General features: G+C 39.0%; 1 protein-coding gene across 3 annotated transcripts in view; it reads right to left on the bottom strand.

Moving 5' to 3' along the window:
• LOC143299394 (thioredoxin reductase 1, cytoplasmic-like) overlaps window positions 1-14,817 on the bottom strand; it is a 32,866-nt gene extending 18,049 nt beyond the window's left edge. The window contains exons 1-8 of one of the 3 annotated variants that reach the window (XM_076612569.1): window positions 14,711-14,817; window positions 9,569-9,805; window positions 7,087-7,147; window positions 6,303-6,389; window positions 5,622-5,755; window positions 2,449-2,521; window positions 1,240-1,308; window positions 141-191 (exon numbers count right to left, since the gene is read on the bottom strand). In XM_076612569.1, coding sequence (XP_076468684.1) covers window positions 141-191; window positions 1,240-1,308; window positions 2,449-2,521; window positions 5,622-5,755; window positions 6,303-6,389; window positions 7,087-7,147; window positions 9,569-9,676 — 583 coding nt within the window. In that variant the 5' untranslated portion in view covers window positions 9,677-9,805; window positions 14,711-14,817. Of the gene's footprint in view, window positions 1-140; window positions 192-1,239; window positions 1,309-2,448; window positions 2,522-5,621; window positions 5,756-6,302; window positions 6,390-7,086; window positions 7,148-9,568; window positions 9,806-10,295; window positions 10,398-14,710 lie in introns of those variants that run through there. The other 2 variants (XM_076612571.1, XM_076612570.1) reach the window with 2 other exon arrangements.
• Between the last annotated feature and the right edge of the window lie 572 nt (window positions 14,818-15,389).

The following is a 15,389-nucleotide window of genomic DNA, read 5'->3' as shown; positions in this document are numbered from 1 at the left end:
AGCAATGTCAATTGTATGCGACAACAACAAACAACGAAAACAATCACTTGTGAACACACTACACACATGCACACACTACACACACACGTGTACACACACCACATCCATGCCCACGCACACTCACACACAAAGCAACTCACTTCCTTCAGGGACATCCCAGCCGAACGCTTTGGAATCACTTAACTCCTCACCTGCAACACCATGAGAGAACAAAACATACACACGCTGCAACACAGCACACTGTACCATTAGATTTCTCCAGTCAATGGGAAACCATTTACAGCTTAGTCTTTTTGTGAAGGACTATGACTCTAAAACTAGGAGGCAAAATTGCACTGGCTCTTAGTGCTGCAGCCTTGTGGGCTAGTTGGCCTTTGGGAACCATCCCAACGCCGACTGTCCTAAAACCCTCTTGGCCGAGAGAGTGGGGATGTAACTTGGGCAAGACACTCTCCACTATAATCAAATTCTAGCCCAAATAGTCGGAACAGCAGTTGCCTCCTCTGCTGTTCTGATGGTCATAGTCGGACACGAGTATCATATATATATCATATATACCATTAGATTTAGAATACCATCAGCGCACCGCCCCCCTACCCGCACCCCCTATGAAAGTTACCCCCAATGATGTTGGCAGTTACAACTCTGATGATGCCAGCAGTACAACAAAACACAGGTACCAGATGGGATGATAGTTTGCAAATTTTGTATAAAAAACAACAACAACAAAAGGGGAAAAAAGGCAAAGTTTTCTTGACTTCTGAGTTTATTTACACATGACATATGTACCAGCTTGGACAACAGTTTGCAAGTTAGATAAAAAAAAAAAATATATATATATATATATATAAAAATAAATAAAATAAAAGCTGGGATAATAGTTTTCAAAATAACAACAACACATAGTTCTACTTGTGAGTTTATTATAATGGCACTGTGACCTGCTAATAACTCCATTCACAGGATAATACCATGCCAGTATCACCCTAAACTTAATTTGTTGTTTTGGTGGTGGTGTTTTCCTTAATATCAAAAACAGAAATAAATCCACTGTACCACTTACCACTATATCCATGTATGCATGTTTGTTTATGACTCATTCGAGTGCTGCTATGTGCATCAATGTGTGCATATATATGTGTGTATGGAGAGCATGGAAGTGCATGCTGTTCTAATGCTTGGTTATAATGACTTACTTCTGTGAACAAACTCAACCAACAAAAAAACGAGACAACTTACCCAGAATGGCTGCTCTGTGCATGAGTTTCTTTGGTATACAGCCCACGTTGACACAGGTTCCCCCCAGACCTGTTCATATCATGTTATCATCCATTCAATCATGGCTGTATCAAGGTATCACACACACACACTAACACAGAGAGAGAGGAAAAAAAAAAACAATATACAGGAAATGACACAAACAATTGAGCAACCTACCTGAATACAACAAACGAAATAAACTGCAACATGACAATAAAAGATATATGCCTTCCAACCTACACATATAATGGTTTGTGATCTCCATACAGCTTTATGCTTACCCCTAATTTAGTCTTTATTTCCATACATGTATCTGTCTATCGTCTTTATTTCCATACATGTATCTATCAATCTACAACATACCCTAAGAGGCTCCTTCTGGCATGGACTTCACAAAGTCCAGGAGAGGACTTAATCTTGATTTCTATGTATCTATCTATCAATGTTTAACGTAACCCAGCAGATTCCGTGAGGTGTGGTGGGTTTCACAGAGTCCAGGAGAGGACTTAGTCTTGATTTCTACACATCTACCTATCACTCTACAACATACCCCAAGAGGTTCCTTGAAGTATGGAATTCATAAAGTCCAAGAGAGGACTTAACTCTCTCTAGATGACGGAATGCGTGAGCATTCCTATATAAAATGTATTTGGATTCCGACGACGGAATGGAATAGCATTTTCCAAAAATAAAAATCTACCGGTCGCCTGCTCGCACAGCCTGTTAACAAAGTGGCGTCTGAAGCGGGGGGTTCTCAAAATGTTGCAGACTGAACAAGGCAGCGACGGCAACATTTCAGTGTTGCTGAAGTACTTGAAATGCTACAAACTGAAGGGTGGGACATCGAAGAGGTGGATGATGACGAAGAAGAAAGTGAATTAAGTGCAGAACGTGAGCATGGGTATGGCAATTCGGGGTGAAAGACTGGCATCATTTTTTACATAATGGCAAAACTGTAAAAATAAGATGAGAAATTTGATTTTTTTTTTTTATGTAATAGCCCAACACATGATAAACCTGTTCTGAAAGTTTCATTTTCTTACTCTGTATTTTGTATTTTTTGTAATTTTTTTTTTCCAAACCCTTACAAATGGGTCCTCTGTGGGGATAAACAAGGGAGAAAACTTGCCATCCCTGAGTGAGTTAAGCCTTGATTTCTATGTACCTGTCAATCAATCCACAACATACCCCATGAGGTTCCTTGAGGCGTGGGCTTCACAAAGTCCAGAAGAGCTACCTTCTTCCCCAACCCTGCAGCCTCCTGTAACAGTGGTCACATCTCTTCTGTTATTAACGCGTGTGGGTGTGTCTTGAGTGTGTGAGTGCACGTGTGCCTGTATGCATGTGAAAAAAACACATAAACAAGAAAACATATCGTGGCCCCAACCACCAATTCATTTCAATGCCTTTTCTGCCAAACACCTACAGCTCCATTTTGACAAAGTGCTGCTGATCAAACTTTTTTTTAAAAATGGTCCTGTACTAAGCACCAAAATCAGGAACATGTTTATGCTCACACAGACAAGCACAAACACACCAAAATAAATATGCACATCTTTCATCAGTAAGCTCACACACACAAAGCATGAACACAATAATAATAATGGATACTTATATAGCACACTATCCAGAAATCTGCTCTAGGTGCTTTACAAAAACGCTTTTGATAACATAAAACATTATATCTATGTTACATGCACACACCAAAATGTGACCACACACACACACACACACACACACACACACACGCACGCACGCACACACACACACGCACACTGCATACATACATTTTAACATACATGTGTATCTAACAGCTACCCTAACACATACGCACACATAGGCAGGAACAAACTTACATAGACACACGCACACACAATACACATTCATATACATGCATGTAGTTGTGGACCTGCCACAATTGAACTTATTGCTGAGGGAAAAGGTGAGTTTTGAGACGAGATTTAAAAGATGCGAGGGAATCAGAATGACGGAGGTTATCAGGGAGCTTGTTCCACGTCTTTGGCGATTGAAAAGAAAACGATCTGTGTCCATAGGTCTTACTTCTGACGTGAGGTATCCTGAGAAGTCGAGTATCAGAGGAAGAACGGAGCTGGCGAGAAGGGGTATAGATATGAATGAGTTCAGAAAGATATTTGGGGCCAGATCCGTTGACTGCAGAAAAGGTCAGAGTGGATAGCTTATAGTCTATTCGATCAGAAACAGGCAACCAGTGGAGAGACTGAAGGAGAGGAGAAACATGGTCAAATTTAGAAGCTCTGCAAATGAGTCTGGCAGCGTTATTCTGAATTCTTTGGAGTCTGTCTAACAGGTATTTGGGAAGGCCGACCAATGACATAAATATACACATCTTTCATCAGTAAGCTCACACACACAAAGCATGAACACACTGACATAAATACACACATCTTTCATCAGAAAGCTCACACACACAAAGCATGAACACACTGACATAAATACACACATCTTTCATCAGTAAGCTCACACACACAAAGCATGAACACAATGACATGAATACACACATCTTTCATCAGAAAGCTCACACACACACAAAGCATGAACACACTGACATAAATACACACATCTTTCATCAGTAAGCTCACACACACAAAGCATGAACACACTGACATAAATACACACATCTTTCACCAGAAAGCTCACACACACAAAGCTTGAATACACTGACATAAATACACACATCTTTCATCAGAAAGCTCGCACACATGTGCAAGCATAAACACACAGACATAACTACACACTTCTTTCATCAGAAAGCTCACACACACAAGCATAAACACACAGACATAACTACACACTTCTTTCATCAGAAAGCTCACACACACAAGCATGAACACACCAACATAAATACACATCTTTCATCAGAAAGCTCACACACACAAGCATAAACACACAGACATAACTACACACTTCTTTCATCAGAAAGCTCACACACACAAGCATGAACACACCAACATAAACACACATCTTTCATCAGAAAGCTCACACTCACAAGCATAAACACACAGATATAACTACACACATTTTTCATCAGGAAGCCCACACACACAAGCATGAACACACCGACATAAATACACATCTTATATCAGTATTCTCACACACAAAAGCACAAACACACCATGCTCACACATACAAGCATGAACACGCCAACATAAATACATGCATCTTTCATCAGTATGCTCACACATATAAGCATGAACACACACATACAAAGTAACAAAAATACAAACTACTTTCATCTGTACGCTCACACACAAAAGCACAAACACACCAGCATAAATGCACACATCTTTCAACAGTGTGCTTATATACACACAAACACAAACACACAGACTTAAACACAAAAATCTTTCATGCTGGACGAATCAATCAGTTCCCTCCTTCATCAAATATTTTCTGAAGACAATGTGGAGCAAATGAAGACAAAAACGTACACACTACATTCATGGTGAATGAATCTATCATTTTTATCTGCTCTATCAATACTCAGCAAAAATATCTGCTCTGACAATACTCATGCAAGTATCTGCTCTGTCAATACTCAGCACAAATATCTGCTCTGTCAATACCCAGCAAAAATATCTGCTCTGACAATACTCGGCACAAATATCTGCTCTGTCTGTACTCAGCAAAAATGTCTGCTCTGACAATACTCGGCACAAATATCTGCTCCGTCAATACTCAGCAAAAATATCTGCTCTGACAATACTCGGCACAAATATCTGCTCCGTCAATACTCAGCAAATATATCTGCTCTGAGAATACTCGGCGCACATATCTACTCTACAAACATATGCTCTGTCAATACTCAGTACAAATATCTACTTTGTCAATCCATTCAGCACAAATACATGTAACTGCTCTGTCAATACTCGGCACAAATATCTGCTCTGTCAATACTCAGCACAAACATCTACTCTGGAAATACCTGGCACAAACAACTGCTCTGTCAATACTCGGCACAAACATCTGCTCTGACAATACTTGGTGCAAATATCTGTTCTGTCAATACTCGGCGCAAATATCTGCTCTGTCAATACTCGGCACAAATATCTGCTCTGACAGTACTCGGTGCAAATATCTGCTCTACAAACATCTGCTCTGTCAATACTCAGCACAAATATCTACTTTGTCAATACACTCAGCACAAATACATGTAACTGCTCTGTCAATACTCGGCACAAACATCTGCTCTGTCGATAATCAGCACAAATATCTGCTCTGTCAATACTCAGCACAAATATCTGCTCTGTCAATACTGAGCACAAATATCTGCTCTACAAATATCTGCTCTGTCAATACTCGGCACAAAGACGTGCAGGTACCTTAGCGGCAGCCAATCCTCCGGATCCACCTCCCACAACGATGAGATCATATTCATAACCTTTGTCAGGGCCAGCCTCAATGAGGGGAATGAGGCGGCTCTCCGAGTGGGCCTTCAGTGTGTCGTCACACCCACCTGCGCACACCCACACACAACTCCATGCCGATTATTATATATATCACCACACAACTTCATGCTGATCATCATACACAAAACCACTAAACTCCATGCTGATTATATATATATATATATATATATATATATATATCATTTGATTCAATTAATCAAAGTCTAACACTTGGATGAATCACATACGTATCACTGATCATGTTTGGAAAAAAAAATAACAAAGAAAAGTTTGCGTGTCTGAATGTAAACCACTAAGTAAGATATATCAGGACAATCAAGTAAAATCCAACTTTCAGATTAGTGAGTTTGAAGTATCACAAACCTCTAAGCAAAAAAAAATATATGTAAAACATTTTTTCTCCACTTGCTTGTTTGTTTCTCTCTCCCACCTCCCTCTTCTGTTGAACAATGAGATCCAAATTAAAATCCAGTTTTGTCTCAAGTTTAACAACAATGAATACTCTGACAATATTTTCCACGGTGCCTCAAAAATGAAAACACAGAAAGCGAATCAATGTACTATCAGCCCCCCGGTAAAAGTAACCAAACTCACCTAAATGTTTGCCATTGATGAAGACATTGGGGACAGTCTTCTGTCCCGTAAATTCAAACAATGCTGTCTGTATACTGCTGCCCTTTTCTGAAACAACAAGAAATGAAATGGAAATTCCATCACCAATATTTGCAACAAAGTCAAAAGACTGATTTACGATTAGTGAAAGAAACGAGTAAGAAAACAACACTGTCATCTACACACAGCTGCTAAACGTCAGGAATCCTAATTCAAGCATGAAAAGGCACCGCTAACAGGGCACTGTACCTTTCATATGGTGCACAGCTTGAACCTGGAAACATTCTGGAACTCAACTGCTTTAATTTAACCAATGATGAGTTCACAAAGAACATATTCTTTTCTGCAAGATGGACGTACTTCCAGTATACAGAGGACAGGATTCCCACTCCTCCCCTGTCTATTTACTGCACCCTTTCCAAACTCCCCTGTCTATTTACTGCACCCTTTCCAAAAGTATTACCTCACCCCCAATCTCAATTTATTAATGTAAATTTCAAATTTCAGGTTTTCTCCATTAAAACAGATTTCAGGCAAGATGTTTTTTAAACAGCCAAATTCAAATTCCCAGAAAATTTTGGAAGATTGGCAGCTAAGTAAAATATCTTTTAATAACAACAAATAAAAGCTGTGACAGATTTTCAGCCAAACTGCTCTACCTGAGCTGCTAATCCTTAATTTCACACAGAGAAAACAGTTTGTGACTCAGAAGTAATAAAATGACAGCACTTCAAATGTACGCTTCAAACTCAAACTGTCCACTCACCATGGACATCCAGCTCCAGTACATTAAACTGTACATTCAGACTTTTAAACAGTTCTTTAACCTGCAACACAAATCACACATATCATGGTTGTGAACCATGGCCAAAATTGAGTATAATCTTGTATTTTGCACAAAAAAAAAAAAAAAAAAAAGAAAAGAAAAAAGAAAGAAAAAGAAAAAAAAAGGTCTTGTCATAAAATCAAAACCACCAACTGTTTGTGCTATGTGGCAACAACTACTGGATAGAACTTTCATCTATGACAAATTATTTTCACTGAATATTCCTGAAACCCTAACAATAATTTTAATCATGCCTCTTCCCATTTCGTAGGTTAGCTGACTCGCTCTCTCTTTCTGTGTGATAAAATTGGCCAAATAATTTTTTGTTTCAAAAACTTGATTAAATAGGGGCTTGCTTTGTACAAGCGATTTCTTTCTCTCACTTTGTGAAACATACCATCACATTTGTTAATACAGTGTCATTCACTGACTGATACAGCTGATACCTTAAAAACCTTGTAACAATGCATTACCAATATTGTGAAACACACAGCTGTTGCAGAGCTGTTTCAGTGAGCATGCACTTGCGACATTGAGGGAAAGAAAGGCCGCTGCATTTCAAAATGGCAACAGGTGTGATGACTGTCAAATTTGTTAGTTAACATCCGCCAAGAAAATAAAACAACTGGGATTCAGTTTCAATTTGTTGTCCGGATTTCAGTAAAGTAAGGACAAAGAATCCCCCCCCCCCCCCCCCCCCCCCAAAAAAAAACAAACCCCAATTAATCACTGGATAGATTTTAAGCTAAAAATTGTTCAATATCTAATTTTGTAAACATAAAAAAGGAGCAAACATGATTTTATCAATGACATCAAACTCAAAAGATGTACACAATTAAAAGAATCAATAAAAACATGAAGACTGCAATTCTTTAACAAGTCAGATTACGATTTAGTGATGACTTTCATGAAAAAAAAAAATGAAAAAAAGAAAGAAAAAAAAAAGAAGCTTGTATCCATGTAAACATATTTGTATATATGTACTGTATATGCGTGTGTGCGCACGCACATGCACATCCATGCTTGCAGTCTTCATAGATACCATTCACAGCTAAATCTAATGAGATTTCAAGTTTTCAAAACCTCTGGGGTGCAATGCACTAATCAAATGAACCAAACTCTGTGTACCTGGGTATCAATGACTCAACTCTGCTCCAAAAATCTGTTCACTATGATGTGATCAGACCGTGAGCAGCCAACATAATGTCTGCATCTTGTCACGTGTTCCAGTCTTCTTTTCACCTGATCTGAAGCCATCATGTCAAATGACCATGTGCAATGTCCTTAAAGCTTCCTTCTTTAGTTTCACAGGCTGATGGGCTCAATAAAATGTGAATTTCTAAGGGCTTTCAACAAAAAATATATCTACCAATTTTTACAACATAATAATATATAAATAATATAAATTCTTATTTTCGTGGGGTTTCAACTTCAAGCCAGCCAACGGCCTTGAAAACTGTACAAAGAATTCAAGGAGGTTCAAGGGGCATGTCTGAGACCTGGCTTGTGTGTGTGTGTGTGTGCGTGTGTGTCAGTGTGTCAGTTTGTGTGAGTGTGTGTGTGTTGTCTTCAGTTTAACGTCTTTCCACTTGAAGTGATATTAGACAAACAAAAAAAAAAAAAAAAAAAAAAAAAAATTTTTAAATGTGTGTGTGTGTGTGTGAGTGAGTGAGTGTGTGTGTATGTGTGTGTCAGTGTGTGAGAGTGTGTGTGTGTTGTCTTCAGTTTAACGTCTTTCCACTTGAAGTGATAATAGACGGAAAAAAATAAAATAGAATTAAAAAAAAAATTTTAAATGTGTGTGTGTGTGTGTGTGTGTGTGTGTGTGTGTGTGTGTGTGTGTGTGAGTGTGTGTGTGTGTGTAAGTGTGTGTGTGTATGTGAGAAAGAGAGAGAGAGGGAGAGAGAGAGAGAGACAGAGCATGAATGCACATTATGTGTGCATATGGCATGCCCTGTGTTAGCAGCCTTATGCATCCACAACATTCACGTGCATGCACAGTGTACATTGTTAGTGGTGGATACAGACATATATATATGAATGTTTATACTGTGTGTGGGTGCATGTGTTCACATAGCTTAAAACAGGCTGGGGAATTCTCCAGGACACTTTCCTCTGAATATCTGCCAAGGTCCTGGGGCAATTAATTATGTTTAGGAGGTTTTATTTTGTTTTTTTTTCCACTGAAAAAATCCCCCCCCCCCCCCCCCCCCCCCCCACTGAAATCAACTGCTCTTCAACTGAAAATAACAAATCCACTGAGAATTCCCCAGCCTGTCTAAATATGGAAACACTCTAGTCTTTTAATATCCCAATCAATCAGACTTTTTTTCTTTTCACAAATAAAAACAAGCAAACAAAACAAATGAAAAGAGTTCTCTTGCGCCCCCTGTTGACAAAGAGACGCATGGTAGGAACTGACCTTGTAGCAAAACGGACAGGACGTCTTGCTGAAGACCATCACCTTGTTGTCTTTGACCTTCTCCTGAATGAACACCAGGAGGTCATCTGGTTGCCCTGTCGGCGGCATCCTGGTGCCTCACTTTTCACTTGGCGCCACTCGCAGGCAGGTGCTTTCTTTGTAATATTCTGTTGTTTGTTGCTTTACTTTGCGGCACAAAACACTTGTCTGCGGCACAACAAAATTCTGGTTGCCTCCCTGCAAAGAGAGAGAGAGAGAAGATATATAGGCATAAAATTTAGAAAAGGAGTCCACAGTGATTTTTTGAAAAGTGTTAATGTATGCAAGTGTTCTTTCTGATTACTGATGTAATTGACTGCCCACATTCACACATCTTTTGAAAATGAAAGAGCAAGTCTGTGAAGTATGGTTCTGAAACATACCTCACACTGGTCAGTGTTGAACACACATACGTGCGCGCACACACACAATATTGGGTTATCTACTATCTAGTCAACTGCAATAAACAGTATTAAATACTTTAATACTTAGGTATTCCATAGCGAGTCTCTTCTGTCAATTTCAATTCAGTCAAAAGTAAAATAAACAAACAAAATTCATGAATATAAAAAGTCAAAAAATTAATCATTCAGTTAATCAGACATACACACTAAAAAAAAAAAAAAGAAGAGTGTCATTACTATTTCTAACAATAACAGCTACACTTACTACATATATATCTATTCACCTGTCCTCTATTGCTCTCACTGATAGCCAGAACCTTCCACTTCTACTACATACACACTGGACCTGCTATCTGCACACACACCTGTTTTCACGAATGACCAAGCCTTCTCTGACACTGCTTAAATAAGAGCTGCGAGAGAAACAGGATGTAGTGTAGGCAGTGATGAGCGAGGACAACAATGACACAGCACTTACTGGCAGGCTTTTGCAACATGACACGCATGGCCAGAGAACTAAAGGGGGATTGTATCCCTGAGGCGAGCAGTTTGTCTCCACCAGGATCTAGACTTTTAAGTAAGAGAGTCTGCACTCTTGCAGGAACTTCCCCCACTGCATTGTATTGCTGTTAATGAAAGCACTGTACTGTATGCAGCAGGATTTGATAAAATGCAAAGGAAGTCAGATTTTGTATTGTATATTAATCATTATTCAATATTCCTCGTGACCCCAGGAAACTTGGTAATAAAGACATATTCTATTCTATTCTATTATCACAGACTCAATCGACTCATAGATGACTTGCTGGGATTGAAACAATGGCCAGTCACAACTTGAAGTGCCTGGTTATGAATAAATAAATACATACATAAATGAATAAACTATAATCATATAGTGTTAATGAATAAATCTTTTTAATGTTTACAAATGTCCTAAAAATTGAATGTGTACTTTCAGGAATGTTGTAGTTAGTAGTTACACACTTCAATACTGTCACTGTGTCAGAAATTATCTAAAAATTATAATTCATTGTATTTTTCAAACAGAGATTTATAACACACACACACACACACTGTCATCAATGACACACACACACACACACACACACACACACACACACACTCCGCAAGAGACCTCCATACACACAAATACATCTTAGAGGAAAAGTCTTTGATACCCCTTATCAAACAGGAAGAGCTGAAATGCATACTAGTATACATAATATATCTTATATTTGACTTAGTTATACAGCATGTGTCCCCCTCTTACCAATATATGAGTACCTGATTAGCCTGCCAGCTAACTGCAAAACTGCCTTGACCACCACCATGTTACCTTGAGACAGCTGCCACATGAATCATGTCTCACTGACTTTGACATGACAGAGTTTTTGTATTTTCACACACCTGTGTCCAACATGGGCCCTGCAGAATCCCAACCATTTTTGTTCTAGCTGATTCAGTCGCTATGGTATGCATGGAGCAGCTCATAACTTTAGACAAACTGCCAGTACACATACTGGCATGCCAGCAAGTTTGAATGTTTAACTTTAGACATCTCCCTCAAAATAAGGCATATATAGCATATATGCTATACAACCTTTCAGTTTCATTGGCTCAAAGATGCATATCAATATGACCAATTAATATCACATATATGATAAACTAATTAACTTATGTTGTGTTATCACTACAAGATGATGGCAAGAGCTTGAGCGTAAAGAAAGCTGATCAATAGCAGTTTTTCTTTCATAATCCCACTCAGATATAAATTTTATTTTTAAAATTCAATACAAATAAAACTTACACATCATCCTTCACTGTTTGCACTCAGTGACCATGTTAACATGTTTATGATGTCAGTTAATTCTCATTTCACCTGAATCTCTGCTGAACAATTTCTTATGTGAATTAATTTACAACCAATATCATACGAAACATTAACTAGAAAAGTACTGACCACTGACAACTTCATTTATCTAATTGTATTGTATAATAGCAATACCACACACACACACACACACTGAGAAGTCACACACAGTAGTGACACACACAGACACACTTTTCTGTACTTTTTATTCAGTAGCAGAAATCACCTCCTTTTATTTCTAATTGGATGACAGCATACACATGATTAACTTCAGAATGAAACCAAGATTGTTCAAGTCTTTTTTTTTAAGCATCTATTTTTGTGTTTACTTAACTTCAAATAAAGGAGACTTAACGACTGATTCCTGGAGCTAATACTGTAATAGGTAATAGGAATTACATCAGTTATCCACTTTCTTTTTATTTACAGAACTGTAAACCTTACACTTGACATACGCTTGCACGAAGCCTTGTATGTATATAGTCACTTGTATGTTGCGAAGTGGCTGGTAACACACAGACAGGGTCAAACAATGGCTGGTCTACCATGATAACAGATTTCACCAGAACGCTGATACTGCCCATTCCAGTGTGTGTGTGTGTGTGTGTGTGTGTGTGTGTGTGTGTGTGCGCGCGCGCACGTGTATGCGTACATGTGTTTGTGTGTGATCCCTGATCCAGAACAGTGCATAAATCATGATTAAATGCACAATGACCATCCATGCATTTATGCTTGAACAGAATACATTCCCTTGGGAAGAGTCAACAACAGCAGCAACAATGAAACACACACACACACACACACACACTGGAATGGGCAATATCAGCGCTCTACAATCGGCTTCAAACATTCCACTGTTGGCCACCATTCTTTCTCTATCTCTGGACCTCGCAACTGGAATGAATTTCCTCTTTCGCTTCGTCAGGTCTCTGCACTCAGCTCTTTCAAGTCTAGCCTTAAAACCCACCTCTTCCCAAGACAGTCCCCCTTCCCTGCCTCTTCCTTGTCTTCAGTTTTTTAGAGTTATGCATGCGTGTGAATAACTGGTGCGAAAGCACTATGATTTGTCTCTGCACAAGATTCAGCACTGTATAAATATCATTATTATTATTCATTATTAATAAATTTGGTGGTAAAGGAGACGTTGCCATCACCTCTGGCACACAACATGTAGCTGATTTCTCAAGATTTCACAGACCAGTCTAGACAAGGCTGACCAAAACTCTGTGAAATGGTTGATTCAGTTTTTTTCTTTTTAAAGTTTATGTTCAATCTAGTTAGTTCAGTGTCCACTTTAGAATATTCATATGCAGCAAACACACCAATGGTGTTGTCAGTGTCACTGTATATGTTCTGTCCAGAATTTGATTTTTTTTCTTTTACTTGTGAACAAGAAAAACGATGTCCTGCCATCTTCTTACCAAATATGGCCCATGTTCCAGCAACTGGGACGCAGTATTATGGTGTTTGGGGATCAGGATCAAGTCTCAATGAAACAAACTGTTTATGATCTGGAAATAAGGCTTCATTCTGAAGACTTAAAACCTATTATTGGTATGACTGTGAGTGTGAAGATTTTTTCCTACTATGTTTAATCCAAATCTGGTATTGGCAGAAAAAATATTTCCAGACAAAATGGCAATGTGTTAGTTTACCGAGGACACACACACACACACACACACACACATAGACAACCAAACACTGGGTTATAACATGGAGTGATAGTCACTCTGTTTACACAAGTGAGTCAAAAAACATATCACAATACTTAACACTACTCCCAATATCACAATAACCATGTGTGTGTATATATACCTGTGGGAGTGGCAATGTGCATGAAATGAAATGTCAATAATAGTTAATACACATTGTGTGGTGCGGGCATGGAAGGAATGCCAACGGGGTAAGATGGAGGAGACATTTTTCCTAACCAGCTAATTTAGAAAATGAACCACAAATTTCATGGTGATCAGATCAAATGACCCAAAGTGTGCAGAACAACACCTTAACTCTGAGTGAGAGAGACAGAGACAGGGAGAGACAGAGGCAGAGAGAAAGAATCAATTATCTATTTCAAGTTTTGTTCTAAAAACGTTGATGCTCAATATTCAAAATAACCCAAAGAATTTCTGATTGGGGGGAAATGATATGATGGAGGGGGCGGGGTAAAGGGTGGGCGGGGGGGAGTTCCGTGGGTATCTTTTCACCAGATTATGTCATCTGGACTGAAACAAGTTACTTGCATCCTTGAAGTTGAACTGCTGAACTGGCTGACCTCAGCTGAACTCTCTTCTTCTTCTTCTGTTGTGTAGCCACAATCAACACGTTGATTATTTTGCCACAAAAATGTATCGCCATGTTAATTAATTGATTGATTCAAATATTTTACTTTGTATCTTAACTGAAAATGTTAAAATCTATATAGTATATGTGCAATACGATTATATGTTCCGACGAAATCAAATGATTGGCCGGAGGCGGTGGTTTCCTAATGCAGACGGACTGATGTTGGGACACCTCCACATGCCCCCTCACATACGACAATCAAACTCTGTTCGTTTTTCTTTTCTTTTTTTCGATAATGATTTATGTTTACATGGTATTGAAGAAAAGCAAACACAAGAATATGGTAAGAATACATATCACATTGACAACTTTCGCTTAATTTGCTCCACATGTCTCGTGTACAAGGTTTTACGACATCTGGGGAATGTGTTTCTTGCATAACTTCGAGGGCGGCAAAAGACCACGATAGGACAACACAACAAGCAGAGTAAATTCAGATAATTCGACAGACACAAGACAAGACTGGCGATGAAAAGAACCAACCTGTCAAATGACCCTATCTCCCATTGACCACCATACACCGTAATCTTCTGCTATGTTTCGTGCTCACCTGCCCACACCGCCGATACGCCAAAGATTCTAACTTTAGAAAGGTCACGTGTGAGAGCGCTTTTATGACGTCGGAATGGAACCGCTTTTCAAAGCACAGGCGACAGAAAAAGCATTCTGTAGACTTTAATCATGCACACGCCCCTGCTTTTGTTGACCAGTGTTACACATGCACAATGTAAAAGTAAAAATTCCAGGCCCTGACCGGCACACGCAAGCACGCCGCAGGCACGCACGTACACTCGTAAACCGAGTAGGGGGCATAATCAAAACAAGCCAAGAAAAAGCAATCGTAGTCAAACTCAGCGAAATAAATTGCGGATAGTCTCAGAGTATTCAATTAGTTATGTATTTTTGACAATGAAGCAGCCATCAGTGAAAAAAACGACGAAAAAAATGGGGTCGATGCGTGTTGAAACTTAAAATAGGAGAGAATTTTGAAGATAAGACTGACGGACCGCGATGTTGTTCTAGATTTTCAAGTTCCGGAGCAGCGGCCTCCAGGCGGTGGAATGCCAGCCATCAATTAAGATACTAAACAGGGTTACAAAAATCATGACTGAATTAAATCGCAGACTGCATGTAACTGAACATCAGAGTAGTGACAGAAAAC

The sequence above is a fragment of the Babylonia areolata genome, chromosome 25, assembly GCF_041734735.1.
Source record: "Babylonia areolata isolate BAREFJ2019XMU chromosome 25, ASM4173473v1, whole genome shotgun sequence".
NCBI lineage: Eukaryota > Metazoa > Mollusca > Gastropoda > Neogastropoda > Buccinidae > Babylonia > Babylonia areolata.
Note: the sequence above shows the minus strand (reverse complement) of the source record. Positions and strands in the feature narration are given on the sequence as shown.